Below are 19,994 nucleotides of genomic sequence, written 5' to 3'. Positions count from 1 at the left end.
ATGCTGTGCATTGAGTACGCCATACGCTGCTGAAACACCCTGTTTACTCTGTGTCCTATTTACCTAGTCATAATGTGTCATTAAGCATATATATAATTTGTTTGATCAACTTAAAAACACTGGGAATGGAAACAGAACACGTTTACAAACAGAAAGATGTCGGTCTGGAATACTACATTGTGCAAATAAACGGATAGGAAAAGTTGGTCAAAGCTATTGTCAGAGCAAGATTAATTAGCCTAATCCATTTTAATATCCTCTTTCTGTCTGCATTGTGAGCCACCATGACCTTCCTGGCAGGTGGAAGATACTTCGAAGTGGCATTAAAGCCTTTTTTCTTTCTCTAATGGGAGACAGAATAGTCAAAATGCTCGCACTGATACTGCTGCAGCCATTAACTAGAGTGGAACAGAAATTGGTCTGCAGAGGCCAGATTCATCAGTCACCAAGAAATACAGATTGGAGCCTCTAATCTGAGGTACAAATGAATCCTCTGTCACAAAGTGGGAACTTGGTTCATTTGCATAGTGTAAGTCAGCTTTTGATTTGTAATTTCAAGAGGTTTATTAGTCTTATCTAAGCAGAGAAGCCCATTTGAGACCTACAGAAAATGACACTGGTCGGAAATTAAGGTTGTGCCACGCTTTCTTGTGTATCTCCACATAGCGCTGACGGTATGCATTCATTAATATGAAATGCTTTTTATTTATTATGGGATAATCTAACTCTGCATTTTTCTTGTGGAAAATGATCACCTGCCCAGTAATATTTCTGAAGCATTCTCTCCTCTCAGACAGAGGCGAGCGGGCGGTGGGAAGCCCACGTCGCCCCTGTGATGGAGCTGTTGGAGCAAACCCATAACTGCTCCTCTCACATTCATGTTTACTATTGAAAATGAAGTATGAAAACTCAGTCTACTCAAACCATATCTGCTGGATTTCCTTTTACTATTAAAAATATTTTCTAATAAGGAACTATTGAAATTATTATTATTTGAGAAGTGAATTTCTCTCCAGATCTTTGCCTCTTTTTGTCAAAATTCTGCATAACTGGACCAATTCCTGGGCTGCAGGATAAAAGACAGAATCACCCTGTACAGAGAAATATCTATTCAGTAAGAGTCTGAATTAATTTATTATGTTGCAAAGTATTTCAAAGTTCTTTTCAAAAATCATTCTTACATTTCATCTCAGACAGTACAAGTAAAAATCAGTATTTTAAAAGAAACTTGGAAAAAAATGTGCAATAAATTTTTTCAGAGACAGACACAATCTGTTTTAGGACTTCTCTTCACAGGCATGAGGTGGCATTACCGACACCGTATTGCAGAGCAGGAGCTGGCCATTCTATAGCAGATGAAAGAAACTGAAAATCAGGTAGCAATGTGTTACATGCCTTCCATATAGCTGGTTAATGGGACACGTGGCACACATTTTACTAGTAAAGTTAGACTAATGTTTGTCTTTACATTTTATCCCAAAGTCACTGAAATCTGGCCTTTGTAACAACTCTTAACAACTGTAAGAAAGAGTGATTTTACTAGGTATAGGAATACACAAAGAACACAGCAGGCTACACAATGTACATTTTTCATGCAAGCAAATAAACTCTGAACAGTCTTTGATATAAAATACTACCAAGCTGAAGTAATCTCTGTTAAGTTGCCAGCTTTTTCCTCTACCCAAAGTTGTATTATGAGAGAGATGTTACTTCCAATTCAGATAATAACCAGTTCTGTTCTTTTAATTTTGAAGAAGTTGAGGTAAAAGAGGTATAAACTTTGATCTTTAATTTTTTTTTTTCAGAGTGTTATACCTGTGCAAAGCCAACATTTGTACAGCTGATATTGGGCACAATACACATTTATCAAAGACTGAAATACATAGGATCATGCAGCAAGATGATAAAGCGTGGCAGGTTGCTGAAGCAGGGAGAAAGCAGGGTGACAGCACAGGAGAGATACCTTAAGGTAAGCCCTGCATGTCTTCTCTCGTTTTTGGAGCTTTTTAGTAAGAAAAAAGAAAATCAGAAGTTAGACACATTCTGGAAAGCTTCAGAAATACCAAAAAAATAGTCTGGTGCTTCAAATCATGAATTTGGACTATAGCCTGGACATTAATCTAGTTTCTGTCCAGCGATGACTATAAAAAGACATCACACAGGAAATGTTTTTCCCCAGCCTTTATACAGGTGCCCAGATATCTTTGCCCCAACGGTGGGATTTGGGTGAAAAGGTCAAAGGAGAAAATCCCTGTGTGGGCACTTGATCTGTCTCTGGGAAAAATCTTTTAAGGGCAGCTAAGGATTGTAAATAAAACTCTTGCCAAAATAACAGAGGCGTGCATGCAGCTCTCTCTCTCTAAAGGAAGCTGAAAAAATATTTTGTTTGTAGCTTGTTGACTAAGTTGACACAAGGAAGAGTCTGAGAAATACAGCATTTCCTCTGAGTAAAGGAGGAATGGTAATAACACTTGTGATTTGTATTTAAACCACAAAGACATATGTTTTCTCTGAAATGTTTCTCTGAACATCGTTCCAGAGAAAACACTAATTTGTGTTTTAGATGTGCGTATTGAGGCATTTTTATAAAGATCAATTATAAGTGATGTTGGCATCTTTAAAAGGCTAAGAAAGTACTATTATTTGAAGGAAGTCAGACTAAAATAAAACCCTGCACCTACGTGGAAACCCACTGACTTTATTACATGTTCAGGGTTAAAAGGATCACTGGATAAACATGCTGATGTGTTATAGAATTTCTGAGAGCTAATGCCCACTTCCCTCACACTAGTTATAATGCATTCCAGATTTTAATAAGGGACACAGCTATGTATTTTAGGACCAGTCAGCTATTGTGAATTATATCTTATTCCCTAAAGAATGTAATTGCAACTTTCCGCTGTGTATTTACTGCTGTTTTCTCTTACATGTTTATTCCAGAACTATAAGCACGCAGGAACAAAGCATAGATAAATATTTCTGAAAGGCAAAAAATAAAAAAACAGGGGCAATGGTTATCCCAGCAGGAGGAGGTGATGGGAGGTGTGTACCTTGTTATAACTCCTTCCAGCAGAGTCTTTTTCACTGGGCCGCAGTTCCTGCAGCTGTGCATCCAAAATGTCCACGAGCTGCTCCATCAGCCTCACTGATGAACTAACATCGCCAGCAAAGACCGGTCCTTTGGTGTGTTTAGCCAGTTCATTGGCCAGACTAGCGGCATTTTCTCCACTTCTGATCTGAAATAACAATTTATATTATCTCAGCAGGGTCCCTTGTTCTGCTTGCGGCTCCTAATTCCAATTCCCCGTGTACCTTTGTTGTAGTGAAATAACCATTTGCACATACATTGAAATCTGCAACTAATTGAGACCAATAACGTTCTCTTTATCTCAGAAGATTAAAGGTTCTTAGATCCGTGACACACAAAAGCAGTTCTTAACAGCCATCAAAACCAGAAATCAGACTGGGACTTCTGGGCTAGATCTTCGATTCATCCTCACTTTTATTTTACTGCCATTATCAGACAGTAAGAAATCTATTTGTTCATCCCAGTGCTTGAGGCATTTGAAAGTCAAGTAGCCTGGTACTGACAACAAATTATCCAGTTTTCATAAACTTAGTAAATCTCAGTAGGGAGGGAAAACACAGAAAGTGGCTCTGCGCTCTAATCATACTGTTATTAATGCACTCAGACAAAAATCTACTTATTACAGTGTAATTTTTCCTGAACCAAAAAATCTTGCTGTATACTACAGTTTTTGCTGTGTGATTTATAATATTTGATTTATTAAGCAAATATAGCTTCTGTTTTTTGAACACCAGAAAAGCTACTTTGCTTTAAATAGTGAGGAAAACACATAATCAGAGATTCAATAGAAGAACTTAGAGGGAGAATGCACCAAAACACACACATGAACCTAACTGTTGGCCAATCCTTTGCACACAAAGTACACGTAACTCCTAGTTTAAATGAACACAGAGTAACAAAGACAGCTTCAAGAAACTGAATTATTAATGCTCAGAGTTAAAATCCTTAATCACCAGTGTACACGAGATTAAAAGGTTTCAACCAACCTTCTGAGCCAGCTGATTTACCCAGTGTGAGGTGCAGTTGCTAAGATCAGGGCCTTTGGGGTTCCACGCTCCCGTTAAGACCACGCAGAGATACGAGGCAGTTCCTACAACAGATGTAGAAAACTACAGTGAAATGGAAACCATTTTTCTCCGTGCATTCAGGAAATCGGTTATACTGTGCTCTTAAGCAATGTTAAATTCTGAATGTTGCTAATGGCAGTAGTTGACAATAATTGACAAAAAGTAAGGAAATAATGTCGATTACAAACAGCAATAAAAAAGTCAGTGAAAAGTACCAGACGTTTTCTGCAAACAAACAAAAAGCCCTTGATTTTTCCTGGAGCTCATCCAGAGGGAAGCTCATAATGAAAAAGGCAGCTGTAAGCATATTTCACAACAGTCCTCAAGCAAAGCCCTAAAATTTGACCCGGATTCTCAAAAGCGCATGCACAAGGTAATTCGCAGCTATGCTCAAATGGCGTTCGCAGATTAAAACTTGACCACTGCCTGTAGATACTGCATTATCCAAGTAACAAAAAATAGTGTGACAGACAGCTTGAGATTAAAAAAAAATTCACCACAAGAGAGCGGCACATTGCTTTTGAAATGTCTGCTTGAAATCAAGATGTATTTTTAAAGGCAATACCTCGTGTTCCTTTGGGGCAAGGGCGTTCAACCATCATTCCTCTTTGTGTCTGAGGCCAGCTAATCCCTCTGGCCTCAGTCGGTTCACAGAATCTCTCTGGCAAAGGGAAAAAACTTGTCACAGGAGGAATTTTGGTTGTGGAAACGGGTGGTGGTGGCTTGGGTCCTCTGCTTCCTTCCTTTGTTCCTCCAGCTAATGTTGTGCTTATAGGACCTTTCTGTGATGTAGTGCTAGTGGTTGACACTGTGGTTTTGTATAGCTCTGCTGAAGAAGTTATTGTCACTGCTGTGGTAGGCACTGCACAGAGAAAATTAAGAGTAATAATAAATTACTTCAGAATTATAAAAAAAGTTCTTTAAATGTTATTTATGTAGTTTTAAAGTATTCTCTAGTGTCTCCTTTCCTTTAATATTACTCTGTTTTATTGCTATTCTGGGTGCTTAAGGTGTAACTTTGACTGATTTTTTTTTTTTTTTACTCCCAGCTCATACCGGTATGATGTTTCAGCACATTCTCCAAATAATATCTTCCGTAATAAAAAAATGATAGTTACACGTCTAAAGGCTGAAAGGCAGTACTAGTGAGTTATCAGTACAAAACAAACATGTTCAAAGCAATTAAAGATTACTTAATCACTTCTGCAGCAGAAATAACTCAATAGACAGAACCATTTGAATCAGCATGACATGAACAATGCAGTCCAGCTTTAACAACAAACGCAATGGGCTGTAACTAACAAGACTATTTTAAAAAAAACAGACCCCAAAACTTCAAGTCACCCAGTTCACACATTCCAGGAAAATAATTACAATACCATCTTCCTACCCGGCAGTCATTCTGCCTGAGAGAGCTGCGGCATGCCCGATTAGCTCAAAACAGAAGCAGCGCCCAGCACGTACGCGGTGTTCCTGTGTCTGAACATTCTGGGCCTTAACATACTTTTTTGATAAAGCAGGTATAAAGACACAACTTGCTTAAGCCAGTGGCGAGTACCTAGTTTAATCTTTCATGAAACACTAGGATCGGCTTAGGCCAAACGACTTCTGCCAGGGCCTCGCAGCTGCTCACTCCACTGACCCACGTCGGGATGGCACCGCTGGAGCTGCTGAGGCACAGCCCGAGCTGCGCCATGGTGCTGAGGCCTTGCAGAGACAGTACTCGTTAATGCCAGTGGAGGTAACAGTCTGGAATTCCTGTTCATCACCTTCTGATGTGTATTGAGCAATGGCTGAAACAATGCAAGTGACCAATACAACTGAAACAGTTATCATTAATTACTTTCAAATCGTCATTAGTGTTCACAGTGCTTTATAGGCACATAAAAGCACAGATCCTTGTGCTGAGAATAAATAAGCTCATAACAAGTTTTTGTTTTTGTTTTTGGTTTTTTTTAAATCCTAACTGATATAGAAATAAATTAAGCTAATTTTAGGATTAACTTCAGTGGATAAAAGTGTCTTTTTTCTTCATTTTTTTCTTCTGCTAGGCCCTGGAACTCTGACTTACTGGACAATGCATCTTTTCTAAATTCAATCATAAACAAAAAACAACAGAAGAGCTGCCTCGCTTTGTTTTGAATAAGATTAACTTTCAGTAGCTTGGCAGATAACAATTACTTCAAAATACTTTTTCAATTGTATTTTGGTTATAATATATTACGGGTCTCAAATACGAACTTACATTTTTATTTTCATACACATTTAGAGTGGAGTTTTTGAACATCCCAATCTGTTTTTAAAGATTAAATGCAAAGACATGCTTTTCATCCCCCTCTTGCTCAAAAATAAGAAACTTCTTCAGAGGCTGCCTCCTCTTCAGTCTCTTTCTGGCTGCTTGAATACAATCTGTGTAATTGTGCTGAATTTGTGGTGTAGCCAGCTACTATGAAACCTATTGAAATCCTTGGATCTGTTCTGCAAGTGCTTGCCTGACGTCTTGTGAAACTGCTGTAATTTTCTTTTGATTACAATGCATCCAGCCTTCTAGTGCTTTCCCAATTAACATTTGTCAAAATCATTTGCAACCACTTGCAGAAGTGTCAGGCAACGCCTGCTGAATCAGGTTTTACAGAATGGGTAACTGGTGGGGATGAAGAATGATGCAGGGGACAACCAGTTATTACTATCCATCCCCTAAAACACTGTGCTAATGAGTACACATTTAATCACTGAAGTGTGTATTAGCATTATTGCAATTATTACTCAAAACATATAATGTTTAGGATAGCTTTGTCTCAGGAGCAAAATATCACTGTAAGAATTCATAGCAACTCTCCGAAATTCAGTAGTGATGTAACAATTTCCAGAACATATTTTGTGCTGCACCCTGAGCTAAAATATCCTGCTGTCATTATGCAACTTCAGGTAGAACAACTTCAATTTTCTATCCATTAAAATACGTTTCAAAGCGTATCACCTATGATTCAAAAATGACCTGCATAGCTTACTAGTAGTACATACTTTAGAAATATAGTCTCACATTTCAGGAGAAGGACTTCAAGCCACCTCTCTCACAAACCTGAAAAAATACAGACAATTTCTAAGAGATTTTATCTTGAATTAAAATTTTAAAAAAGGAAAAGCCAGCATATTTAAGAGTGTACCAGGAAACTTCATACAATGCTGGAAGCCTGGGAAAGAAGGTGGCTGAAAAAATAAGAAATGACCAAACACACCCCTTTAAGGAATATATCTAGCTTTTAGAAGGCAGATCATTTTTTTTAATGATCTGTTGAGGAACTTAATCTGCAAGGCTATTCTCCTGAGCTGCACGAAGACACGCGATAGCTGCCACCACCTGATGTGTCTTGTTCTGAAAGCCGAGGTGATGGCATCTGCTGGCTCCCATGCACTGTCTTGCAGAGCACTTTACCAATGTAAGATAATGGCAGTGATGATTAATGTGCCGAAACTAAGAAGAACAAACTCCAGGTCGAGGTTATTAACCAATTGTTCCAAGCAGCAGGGGTGAGCCTCTACAAGGCTGAAGACATGTAATTTTTGTCCAATGCCAAAAAAAGCTGCTTTTCAATGTGAGATTCTATTTTGGACTTTTTGACTAGGCTTGACATGCTGAGGAGAAAATGAAAACCTCTTCTGCCTTCTTCCTTTTTTTAAGAATAGGTGTGTTTCATTATCAGTTGAAGACAGCCTTCGTAAAATTAAAAAAAAAATAAGAAAAGACCAATAGGAAGTAAATGGAAAGACTCAAGTTGAGGGTAATTAATTTACATTTGTTTCATGCGGTTCCTAACAGCTAATTTCAACAGTTATGCATACTATCTGTTTCTAAAAATGAAGACGTCACAGGAGTAAAACTTAACACCTGTTTAACAGTGTGATGTCTATAAAAAACATAACACAATTGCCTCGGACAGCAGGGGAACAGTAACTTTGTTTCCTCAACTGACAGTGAAGAGTAGATTTACAGTAGGCACACAAGCTATCTCGTATTCTTTGCCAACAGGATTCTATTCTAAGCAGGCATAAAATATGTTTTTTTAAAAAAACACAAACCAAGCCAAAACAAAAAAATTCCCCACCCAAAATACAACTCTGACCTCAGATTTAAAATTGTGTTGAAATGCCCAGCTGATGTGCCACTTCTCAAAATACTAATGGTTCCATTTTCACCTCCAGCATGTAAGTAATTTTAGAAACCAGCTGCCCGGATTTTTTCAGTTAAATGTACATACTTACAGGTCAGGTATTTCAATGTATTCAGACACGTGAAAATCTATCTTCCCGCCTACATTTTCAAAAGGTGTCATACACTGAGCTGCCATGTAAAGCAACAGAGGTAAGAAACCCAAGCAAATCCAGATTTCCCTGCCTTCTGCTTAATACCGCTGTGTGCCTGTTTTCATGCTTCAGTGAACAGCAGGGAAGTCACTAAGACTCACCTAATTACCTATAGGTTCCAGCTATTATGCTAGCCAGTACTCTATTGACCCTGCCAAACCCCGTTTAGTTGAAAGCAAAATGTTTTACACAGCCATTTATAAATTTATAACCTTGAAATGATAACAAATATGCCACTAAATTAGCAAAATAGTTATGATCAAGAAATGTATCTGGTCCCCATTATGCTGTCTTTACTTGTACAACCACTCTTGTAATCTATCTGTAGTGTATCAGATTTGATATAACAGTAAAGATCTAATTTACTTAATAATCTGCTGCATGACTTTGTCATAGATTCTTGGTGTTATAAAGATTTAGTTGCACTAGTTTCCTATTATTTCAAGCCCTTGGTGACAGCACTCTCTGAGTTTCTGTTCTGTTCACACTCACAACATCCGTATTTTCCTGCAGTGATCCAATAAAACTTAATGATGGGTATCATGGTACAAAAGGGGAGATAATTTCAGTTTGAACAGTTTGCACAGTTAGCGCAAATTGGGATGAGTGTAGATGAAATCTCTCCCTAACGCACTAACACAGAACAAAAGGATTTATCTTCTTTTTGTTACCAAGGAAACTTTACAATGTAATCTTCACATTCACTTTTTAGGGGGACAATTCCCATCATTCCTCCTGATCTTTTAACTTAAAATTCCTTTAAAAAATCCTATTTCAACAAGGATTCATTTGGTCCCTTGGATACCCACTACATTTACCAAGGATATAAAAACTCTGGTTTGTTTAAAATTTTTCATAGTGGCTTTTTGCAGGGCCTGATTTATTTTATTTCTAAATTAAGGTTTTGATTTTTAACTGTAATTTTTACACATAACCTTAGAAAATGTGCTCTTCTGCAATATCTGAGTGGTACTTGTCAGCTGTAGCTCTGAAAACTATTTCTACATCTATGTACTATATTTCCCATATGAGAGATGGAAAAAAAACACATGAAGAATGAGGTTCAGGGAGGAGTTGTAAGGGCAGCAGACCCCATTGTCAGCGTAAAACAGTAGCCTGGCTGCATCATCCACAGTTTTAGAAATCTGAAGAGTTCTCCTGAATATTAAGAAAATAAGGATACAGGGAGCACATAAAATGGACAGTTGCAAGAGGAGAAAATGGTGTAGGTTTGCAGCAAGGGCAAGGTCAACATTAGGTTAATTACAGTGGTATTACAGAAGTTTCAATAGGCAGATTTAAAAATGATAGAAACAACAGAGAAAAAAAAAAAGGCAGGTTTGGGGTCATGGATGAGTACAAGAGTTTGGCCCTGGGAGCAAACGTAAACCCTTGAGCTCAAAAGTGTGACTCAAATGTGACAAATTCATCTTTCATGTAGGAAGAAAGTCTATTGTTTTTGAAGTACTCGGTAGGTGCAAGTTATGGTGTAGGCAAGATCTGATAGCCAAGACAGATAGATGGGGAAAAAAAAAATCAGGTTGTGTCTATATATCATTACTGCTCCCACAGCAACAGAGGGAACACAGATTGCTGAGTTTCCCACAATGGCCCCAAGTTAACCACTCAAACAGAAAAGGCCACAACTTCCAATTTTGAGGCACTGACCTTGTGACACCATTAAATACTTGATATTAAGGTACCATTGCAAAAGACACTAAAAGAAGGTTCTTGTGTTAGGTGACTTAAAGAATGTTATCCTAACAGCTATGTCTTTGAGTAGATGATTAAGGAATCTGAGTCAACCACAAAAAACCTAAACCAAACCTGAACAAAAGAAACACAAACTGTACTTCATCAAATGTGCTGAAAATCTGATCTAATTCCATATGAGATAAAAAAATCCAACTGTGTATTACACATATAGATCCTTTAACTGTGTAACAACAGAAGGATTGATATTCAATTTATACAGACTTTATGCTGAAACAAAGAGGAACTCAGAATATAATACAAATAAAATACAGAGTTAGAAACTGTACAGAATCATTTCTTGGTTTTACAGCAGTACATCTCAAGGACAGTCATATTAGATAATTTTTCCTTTAATTTAGTAGTCTTTAACTACAGGCAATTGGCTTAGGCAAAAGAGCAAACGAACTGAAACATATTCTTAGATCTGCTATGTACAGATCCATACAAAATTAAAATACTGGGTATTGGCTTTATATAAGGAAAAATATCATTTGTGAATATATGCATCACATATTCAAATAAACCTAGTGTCTTCATATGGTTTCTGTATTTTAAAAAGGCCATAATAAAATATATATTTACTGATGTCATAATGCATTTAAAACCCGAACTCATCACTCAAAAAATATTCCTTCTCTGTCTTCACGGGTGAATGGGCAAAGAGCTCAGGCGAGAGGCAAGCACCCCGCAGTGTGCCCTGAACCCCTTCTAGTCTAGGTCTGGTTGGAATAAACTGTTTCTCTCCCTGCCTTGCATTCCAGCAAGGAACCCAGGAACATGAAGGGGTGCTGGGGGATGCCCAAATCTGGGATGTGGCCAGGACATCATGCACTGTAACTTAGGATCTTGGAGACACTCTCATAATAAAAGCATTATGAAATGTCTTACTGGAGACCTTTCATGGTTTACTAAAGCAAAGGAAGGATTCCACAAAGCCTTTTCTTCTCTCCCTGCTCTTTCTTAACACTTTTCCCTCAATGCAATGATTTAAAGATTAGCTTTTGCCACATTCATGGCAGCTGCCTGAACTGCAAAAGCTGCTTAGAGCCTGCACCTCCATTTTCTCCTCTTAGTATTAAAGCTTTGGAGAATTTAAAATGCAACTTCATCTCAGTTAAACTGAACTAAAAGTGACATGCATGAGAACGTACGAAAATGAAAGCTACAAATTTTTTCTAATTACATAGGTGGGTCTGTCTTTGCTAAGAGCAGCCACAAAGCCTCCCTGAGGAACAGACTAGCTTGACGTCCAGACAGCAAAGCTTCGCAGGATGGCTGCCCTTGCGGCTACAGCTCAGTCCCCAAACACCTGGAAGCTGCCTGAGCCTGGCCACGTGGACAGATCTTCACTTGGCTCTGGAGATCACTAATGTATTGGATCTAAACTGCCTTGTCCTGCTGCACCTTGAATACTTTTGTACCTAGGAAAAGCTCTATGTATGTTGACGTCGTTGTGGGCACACTACGTGGTTTGGACTGCTTTGCATCAAACAGCTTTGCTGAAGCAGGATAGCTACTTTTCACGTGGAGAAGCCACTATTACTACTTTTTTGAAGCAGAAAAAACAGCTGCTAAGCATGCATACCAGTTAGATGAGAGAAGTGAAGTGTTACCTTCATTGCTAAAGCAGCTTATCAACATTCTGCTCCTTGCTGCATGCATCATCTGCCACGGAGCACTTCTCCTGGTATTTACTCTCCCCAGCAGAGAGAATGTTAGTATATGTCTGTGCCTGTTCGTGTCATTTTTAGGGATTTCTGAGACCTAAAGACCTCTGTTTTTCTCCTCCTTTGGCAGTTAGTGTATTTTATTTTAGGTAGTTTTTCTAACTTCAAGTGAGCTCAATTGTAATTGTAATGGATTTACCAGGAAACCTGCTACAAAGAGGTCAGATAATCTTGCCTCTAACCCAGCACTAAAAACTGAAAATAAGGCTGCAGAAAAATATTTATGTTTGGTATTGCACATTAACTCCATACATCTCCTCTGAGACCTCCCAGCACACACTCTCGGCTGTGGGTGCCAAGAAGTTAAAAGGTCTGCATGGATGTTGTAATCAATACAGAAGTCAGGTAACACCAAACAGTCGGGAACAGGGTTCTGGCTCAGCATGAACAGACTCAAACTTACTTTAGCTATAGAAAGTCAAACTGACTGATGGCACGAAGTAAATAAACTCATTCTCAAACACAGAAAAGATAAATACTTGCATTAAAAAAATAATGAAAGAAGCCTACAAGCCTGTAAACCAAATAAAGTAATTCTATCTTTTTTTCACAGATGCTGCAAATTTGCCTTGCATCAATGTAACGCTGTACTGCTCAGCACAGTGCGGATAAACAACCCCTCCTTGCCTTTCTGCCAAAAGCTGAGTCTACGACCAAAGATATCATAATTATCTGTACAGATATCTGATACAGAAACAGAGATCAAAAATGAGAAAGAAACAAATTCTTACCTTGGGCAGGATCAGGTGGGCCAAATTCCAAAGAATATCGCAGAATGAAGTTGTTATTCCACACGTACAGCTGGTTGTCTCTGGGGTTGTAATCCACTGCAGCGATATACTGGTACTGGTTGGGGAAAGGAACATCCACATGCTCGCCTCTGCTTAACCTGGTGTTGTAGATGTAATCGATGGTGTTCTTGCCGGTCTCGCTCTCATTGTCCTGATACACTGACCGCACTACATACAGGACACCACATATCATGAAAGCATTGGATGCTGCCCGTTTGTCGTATGTCGTCTCCCAGGTGGCTTCGAAACGCAGGGTGTAGGGGTTCAGCTGGCTAATTACTATCATCCCGTTGTTTTGCTCTGTAGCATAAATTACCCATAAGCCATTTTCATCAACTGCCAAGTCAATATCAGTCTTTCCTCCCCATCGGTATGGAGAGGTGTCATGGTAATTAGCATAATTTATTATGGCCTCTCCACTCTTAATTCTAGTCCTCAAGTCGAATTTTACTATGTTCCTAGTTCTTTCTTTGTTAAAAAAGACAGCGCCATCATACACTACAAATCCAGTACCGTCCACTCGATTTGGGAGTTTATACGTCGTCTGCTGGCGTCCATTTTGGAAGTCCTCTAAAGAAGCATATTCTATCAAAGTATCGGTGCGATACGGAGTCCATGGCATGAAGTATATTTTATCTGCAGCCTGGAGAGGATCTTTGCACCAAGCACCTGCTTTTTGTTCAGCTTCATATAAATACGGTGAGTCCACAATTGCTTTCAACGTCCCCGGGCAAACAAAAACTAACAGTCACAGAGAGAAGTAAGACAAGAATTACGTCAAATTAAGACTGTTTCATAATGAAAAGCAATAAAAAAAGAAAAAAAAAAGGTTGGTAAATCATAATGACTGTGTCAGGAAGAAAAAAAATCAATTTAATTGGCACTAGATTATACCTTATGTTACAATTAATGCAATTATCACCCTTTATCATCCACTTTTCTTAAAGTTACCATGTTCTTGCTGTACCAGTATGGAAAGTGGATGGAAACTGTTTTCACTAGTACAGACCAAGGCTCAATGGCATACGCAGACAGCTGAAAATGTAGAGCTACTCTTGTATTTTTGTCTTAGACTTTTAGTGGGTACGCATTAACGCTCCAGAGCTTTTAACTGGTGTGCAGCAGTGCGCTAGGTCATTTCAGTCCAAAAAAAAAAAATCACATCAACTTGTTTAGAACTTTAAGAAGTGGTGAGGCTGAAAAAGGAGGTGCCTCAATTAAAAATAAAGGAACAAAACAAATCATCAGGTGTATAGAGAAAGCAATTAGGAGCAGAGAAAACAAAACACAACCAAAGCAATGAATGAAACAGACCAGGAAACCCTGTAACCATGGCATGCTATGGAGAGGGTTCTGGAAGCCAGGCAAGATGACACTTGATTAACAAGAATTTACCCAAGGGGGAGAGAAAGAGAGGGAAAGAAAGACAAAGAGAAAGGGAGAGAAAAAAGCAAGGGAATCTTCCCTCCAGCCCAAGTATTTCAGACACTATACCCCGCCACCTATGTTAAGCAGCCAAGTCACTTTATTGCAAACAGTCGACTTCTTTATGAGGTGTACTTATGAGATCCTGCTGATTATCATAATATAAGAGTGTTGTGGGGAGGGGAAGGGAAGAGGTTAACATCCATAAGGCACATAACAAGGAGCTGGGGTTTGGACTGTATACGTTATTTACCTTTTTGCTCCACTTCTATTTTAAGCATCGGAAGAAAAATAAAAAAGTGCAAGGAAAAAAGAAAGAAGATTAACATAAATTGACTATTAATCTAAAGATTAAATTAGTAACAGACGCTAAATACAGGGAGAATAAGAACTGCACTATATCGGATAAAGAGAAACAGACAACAGGAAAACCTAGCAGGAGAGAGATTCTACGGTTACACAAGTGAACATGGATCAATCATTTTAGTAGATTAAGGAGGCAATACAGATATGTTGACATGTAGTTTCACTTAGTGAACCTGAATAAATAATGAATGACTTTACTAATGCATGCTATACATACTCGTCGTCTTCTCAAAGCATAATGCTATCAAGTTGGTTTTTAAGTGACACTTTATCATATATGTGTGAGTGCACATACACAAATTATATTAATTAGATAATTATAAATCCAAAATGCAGTATATTAATTAGATAGGTTTGTATGTGTGCTTATTAAACCCTCCCCATCTTTGCCCCAGACATCCCTCTGCTTTTCTTCCTTGTAAAGAAAGCAGCTTGCATCCTTTAGCTGTCCTTAGGCTTTATTTTACTTTTTTTCCTGCATGTTAATCTTGAGAACTTTTGCCACTTCTTAGTCTATAACTGCAAAATCAGACTAGAAGAAATAAGGAAAAACATCTAGAAAAAAGAAGCAAAAGCACAGTAAGAAAGAGGAAAAGAGAAGAAAAAAATTAACATTTAGCTTATTCAGATATTCTCCAGCATCATCGATTAAGCCCGAAACAGCAAGCTAGTATGCAAGGACAGTCATACTAAGTGTTTAAAACAAATATCCATCCTGTCACCGTACATGGAAAATATAAACCAAATCTGATTAACAGTTATATTACTATAGCAATTTTACCCCAAGGAAGTTTTAAGGAACATATTACAGGAAGATGTATAGCTGAAGTCCAACAAGTAAATAGCTTTCCAATAATTATTTGCAATAAAATCTATTTCATATACTCAGTAGCCTTTGAAGTATGCTCCCTCGGTTTCACAAAATGACCTGGAAAATGACAGATGTACCAATCTGCGTAACAGTAGCTGCTGATACCAAGGAAGTGTATCAAAACTATTTGCACAGCTATTACATTTCCAGTATTAGGTATTATCCTGAAGAACATATTTGTATGTTTTACAGAAAGTTTTGGATTTTCAGTTTCATTTAACAAAATTACATATGATTATTTTGAGAGAATGGTATTGGCTGAGCTAATCTAGTGTTTCTTCAGGGAACAATTCCAAAACTTTATGGGGGAGTGGGAGGAGGTTAATATTCTCAAAATGAGCAGTAGCTTTCCTAGCCTTTGTTCATTTATACATCTTTAGGTAAAATACTTGTTTTTCTGCAATTTGTAATTCTTGAGTTATCCCAATAAACAGAATATGTATTCTGAGGTGAATTCCTGGGTTTCACAATCAGTGTTAATGACTTTCAGATTATTTTGTTTGTGAACTTCTATGCATGAGTTTATTCCTTGCCAAAGCGCAATATTGATATTGTACCTGCTTAGAATTAGTAACAGGAGAGGAGGAAAAAGACAGAGATAACTGAAATCATTACTGGCATGTCTGCTCTGCTTGCACTGGTGTACAGCTGTACATTTTTCAGGGACAGATGGGCTTACTGAAATAAACAAATGCTGCAAAGTCCAATCAATACAGACAGAGAGAGAATAAAACACTTTAAAACGTTTTCTATTGAATTCCTGAGTCCAAAAAAGGCTTAAAATAAAAATGCACAGATGTACAAAATGGTACCTTTGATGTTCTTCCTTATAAAAGGGCTGACTTCTGTTAGTCAGTCAAAGTGTCAACATATATTGTGCAGCAAAATTGAGAGAACTGTCAAGTATGGTACTCTCAATTTCTTTGTAATTTAATCAATAACACTCTTATTTTAGGACAAAGCAATGCCTCTCAAATTTGTCTAGAATTTTAGTTTTGTTGGAGATCCAACTGAGTATCTTAATAGATTTTATTTATTTTTTTTTTACTAAAGAGGATTACAGAAACATCAGCAACAGGTCTACACTTTGAGATGCAAAAAAGGAAGCTTTTCATTAAGTACTTTCTTATGAGGGTAATGAATACAGAACCGGGAGAAAGCTCAATCAGTATGTATGACCAGCAAAGCAGCCATGTGTTTCTAGAAGCCAGCAAGACACAGAGGAGGTCATAAACTGCATTTTGTACAAGGGTGACACCAACTCCAGTGTATAAGAACTCCCAACTTTTACCACAAAACTTGCTATGACTGGTATTTGTGATCTCTCACGGACTGAAAGGTGTCACAGTGAGACACAGCAAGTTTTGCAGTCTTATAGTAACAAGTTCGTAAGAAGTAAGAACCATAGCTGAACTTTAGTTAGAAGTGCTGTGATCACTAAAAACCTCCCTTCCTAAACCGACAACAGCCTATCCCACCTTCCTAACAAGTCTCTTATGCTGGGACAGCTGCTATTTGCAAATCCAATGATTTCAGTTGTTCCGTGTTCAGATATAGAACACTAGAACAAGTAAGGGAGAAGAAAATATTAGACTCAATAACTTGAATTTACCAGGCATCAGAGACTTGGAAAAATACAAGGATAGGCTTTGTGGGACAGGGAAGAAAGATGGTTAACAATCAAAAAGGCTACTGAAGCACAATGTGGATTGATATCAAACTTCAAAACTTGTATAAGTAACTGGCAACCTTTTTGATGACTGCTGGTAATGACAGGTGATGCCTCTTGCAGTTCTGGAATTGGGTATAGTGTCATCACTGTACATGCTGCAGTTGACAAACTCCAAAACTTACAGACTTTGAAAAACACGAAGTATTGAGAATCCTGATTTATGATAGACACAGAATTACATAATTCAAAGGGTAGGCCAATGCAATTGACAGTAAACAAAACCAAACATTTTAAAAGTAGAATAACTACACGTTAGAGTACAGGGTAGGCCGCGCTGTGGCACTATACTTCTGAAAACTGGAAAAGAAAAGGTTCCTGTAGATAGCAATACCCAATCGGTAGAACATATCCACACTTCTCTTCCTAAAACAGCATAAAAAATTATGTTTGAACATTATTTGCATTACACTTTTTCTCTATGAGCTAGCCTACTGGAACTGGAAAAGTAATCTCTTGTCATTTGACTGACCTCATGGTTTGGATTCAGATGCACTGCCCTCTTTCTGAGAATTTGGGAATGAAAATAGTGCTAAAGTAAAAGTGATCTTGGTGGAACAAAACTTTGGTTAGATTGGGGTAAGACATCCACTCCTCAAAAGTGGCAGGAGAAGAACGGTTACAACAAGCCACCGATACTACACACAGGAGGAATGGTACTAGGGGTCACTGTATGCAGTAGGCTTCCAACCCTACAAATGGTACAGAAAAAAAAATCAGCAAGCAACCATTTCACAATGACACAGCAGAAATGAAGAAAAAACAGATGATCTGTGTTTGGCCTTTAACAACAGTGAAGGTTGTGGCGAAGCAGTACAGAGTAGCATTTCGGTGTAAGAAGTCTAAATTTTAAAATTGTGCAGGAAACAGTATGGACAGTTTTGACATAGCTTTGCTTATGCCAGAACTAATTTCCTTCCTTTTTTTGGATATATACTGTCACCACAGTGGTTTTGCATCTCAGACTTGGCCTGTTTCCTGTACCAACAGAAAGTGTGACTTTGGTTAAGGATCACTGCAGATCAAGAAATTCACGCTTAATAATAACTTAAAGGAATGATCAGTGCACTGCTCAAATTCCATTGCAAACACAGCTATTTCTCTGTTGAGTTACGGGATGAGGGAGAAGTCACTGCAAAGAATGACCTTACAAGAAAGCAAAACCAGTTAAAAGTGTCAAATCTGCAGAACTTTTAGAAGCATGCATACATGTCAATGAAAAAAAAGCATTAATTATTCCAAGGAAATAAAAAGTATGTCTAAAGCTAGTGAATTCTGGCATTAGAAAGAATATTGTACAAAACTGCTGAAGTGGCCATACCCTCAAACTTTTCTACCTCCATATTATTTCAGTATTTACTTTGTTTTCAATAAAAATTTTGTTTTGGCAGCTGATTCAAGGCACAATTCGTATTTTCTCTTTACATTAAAAGTGAACATTTCTTTCTCACTCTTTTCCCCATTGTTTTTAAGAACCAACTTTTAGTAACTTTTTGATGAATTATTCTATTCACTCTGAATCTGGGTTCACTTACGAATGTGCCCCTGAAGCACAAAGTTCTCCTACACTGTTCCCCAACTGGAGCATTTGCCTCGGAGGGTCAGTGTTGGGAGCTGCTGTGCACCCAAAGTCACCACAACAGCAGGTAGCCTTTCAAGTAGACCATGATTAAAATTGAAGTCAATTCCTGCTTTAGAAGTCTGTGAGCCAAGCCAATTTGTCAGCAACTGGTAGCGGGCAAAAGTACAAATTTCTATCTGGCCTATTGAATAGCTAATTCGAGTTTGTTGTCTGGAAAAACAGTAGCCTTAAAAGCCAAACACTTAAGAACACAGACAGACACTTGGCCAGCATCGCACTATGGCTTCCTTCCACACTTCGTGAAGCTAATTGGAGGCCCTAGTCTGCAAGTGCTCTGCATGCATAATGGGTCTGTGGGCCATAAACATATGCTTCTTTTCCATGTAACAGCACTCCAGCTTTAATTGTGAGGGCCAGAGGAAGTGAGCAAGAATAAAAAGATTATACTTACTGTAAGGAACACATTCATACTGAACTTCTAGATATTTGTATGTTCCAGGACAAGGATCAGGAAACACATCTGACCCAGTAACTACTATACACTGTGTTCTGTTGTTGCACCTGTAATGGGAAAAGAAAACAAGCTAATTAATTTAAAATTACATTTAATTTACAAGTTCATACTAAGGTACTATACACAGTGCTAACTCGCTTCACACTTGGGCAGTCCAATCCATAAGACAACAAAGTTAATTAACACTAGATCACTCAAAGTCCATAAATAAGGCTTCAAGACAGTATTTCAGTTCAGACTTTATACTTTTAAATTTGAAGATCAATGTTATCTCAAATGTCACTTGTTCCCACTGGTAGATATAACTGTCCCAAATATATACTGTTTTTATACTACTATTCAACAAAATCAAAGCAAAACACATAGATGATAGAAAATGTGCAATTTTGAATAACGTACAATAACATCAACAAGCAAGTCATTCCATCTTTAGATATATACATACTGCTGAATGGTTTCACATTTTTGCTGTGATTCAAGGAAGTCATGATTTTGGTTGGAAGAGTTATTGCAAACAAAGAGAATTATCATTTCAATTTTAAATATTTTAGGAGCAATTGGTGGACTTTAAGCTTCCTCTGTTAGGTTACACGAAAAAGTAAAGAATGACTGTCTGAGGAAATAAGAGAAACAATTAAAAAGAAGACCTGCAAGAAAACTAATTAAAATGTATTTTAGAGGAGACTAAATACTGACTTATACATGATTTGCTTA

General features: G+C 37.9%; 1 protein-coding gene across 1 annotated transcript in view; it reads right to left on the bottom strand.

Moving 5' to 3' along the window:
* The window catches only part of LPHN2 (latrophilin 2), a gene marked incomplete at its 5' end in the record, with an annotated part of 50,930 nt that extends 31,603 nt beyond the window's left edge, over positions 1–19,327 (bottom strand). Inside the window, 6 exons of the mRNA XM_010081565.1 lie at positions 1,964–2,002; positions 3,051–3,236; positions 4,075–4,178; positions 4,721–4,816; positions 12,734–13,534; positions 19,218–19,327. Of these exons, the coding sequence (XP_010079867.1) occupies positions 1,964–2,002; positions 3,051–3,236; positions 4,075–4,178; positions 4,721–4,816; positions 12,734–13,534; positions 19,218–19,327 (1,336 nt within the window). The remainder of the gene's footprint in view (positions 1–1,963; positions 2,003–3,050; positions 3,237–4,074; positions 4,179–4,720; positions 4,817–12,733; positions 13,535–19,217) is intronic.
* Between the last annotated feature and the right edge of the window lie 667 nt (positions 19,328–19,994).

The sequence above is a fragment of the Pterocles gutturalis genome, unplaced genomic scaffold (genome assembly GCF_000699245.1).
Source record: "Pterocles gutturalis isolate BGI_N339 unplaced genomic scaffold, ASM69924v1 scaffold3436, whole genome shotgun sequence".
Classification (NCBI taxonomy): domain Eukaryota; kingdom Metazoa; phylum Chordata; class Aves; order Pterocliformes; family Pteroclidae; genus Pterocles; species Pterocles gutturalis.
The sequence above is the reverse complement of the archived record's forward strand: the minus strand, read 5'-3'. Positions and strand labels throughout refer to the sequence as shown.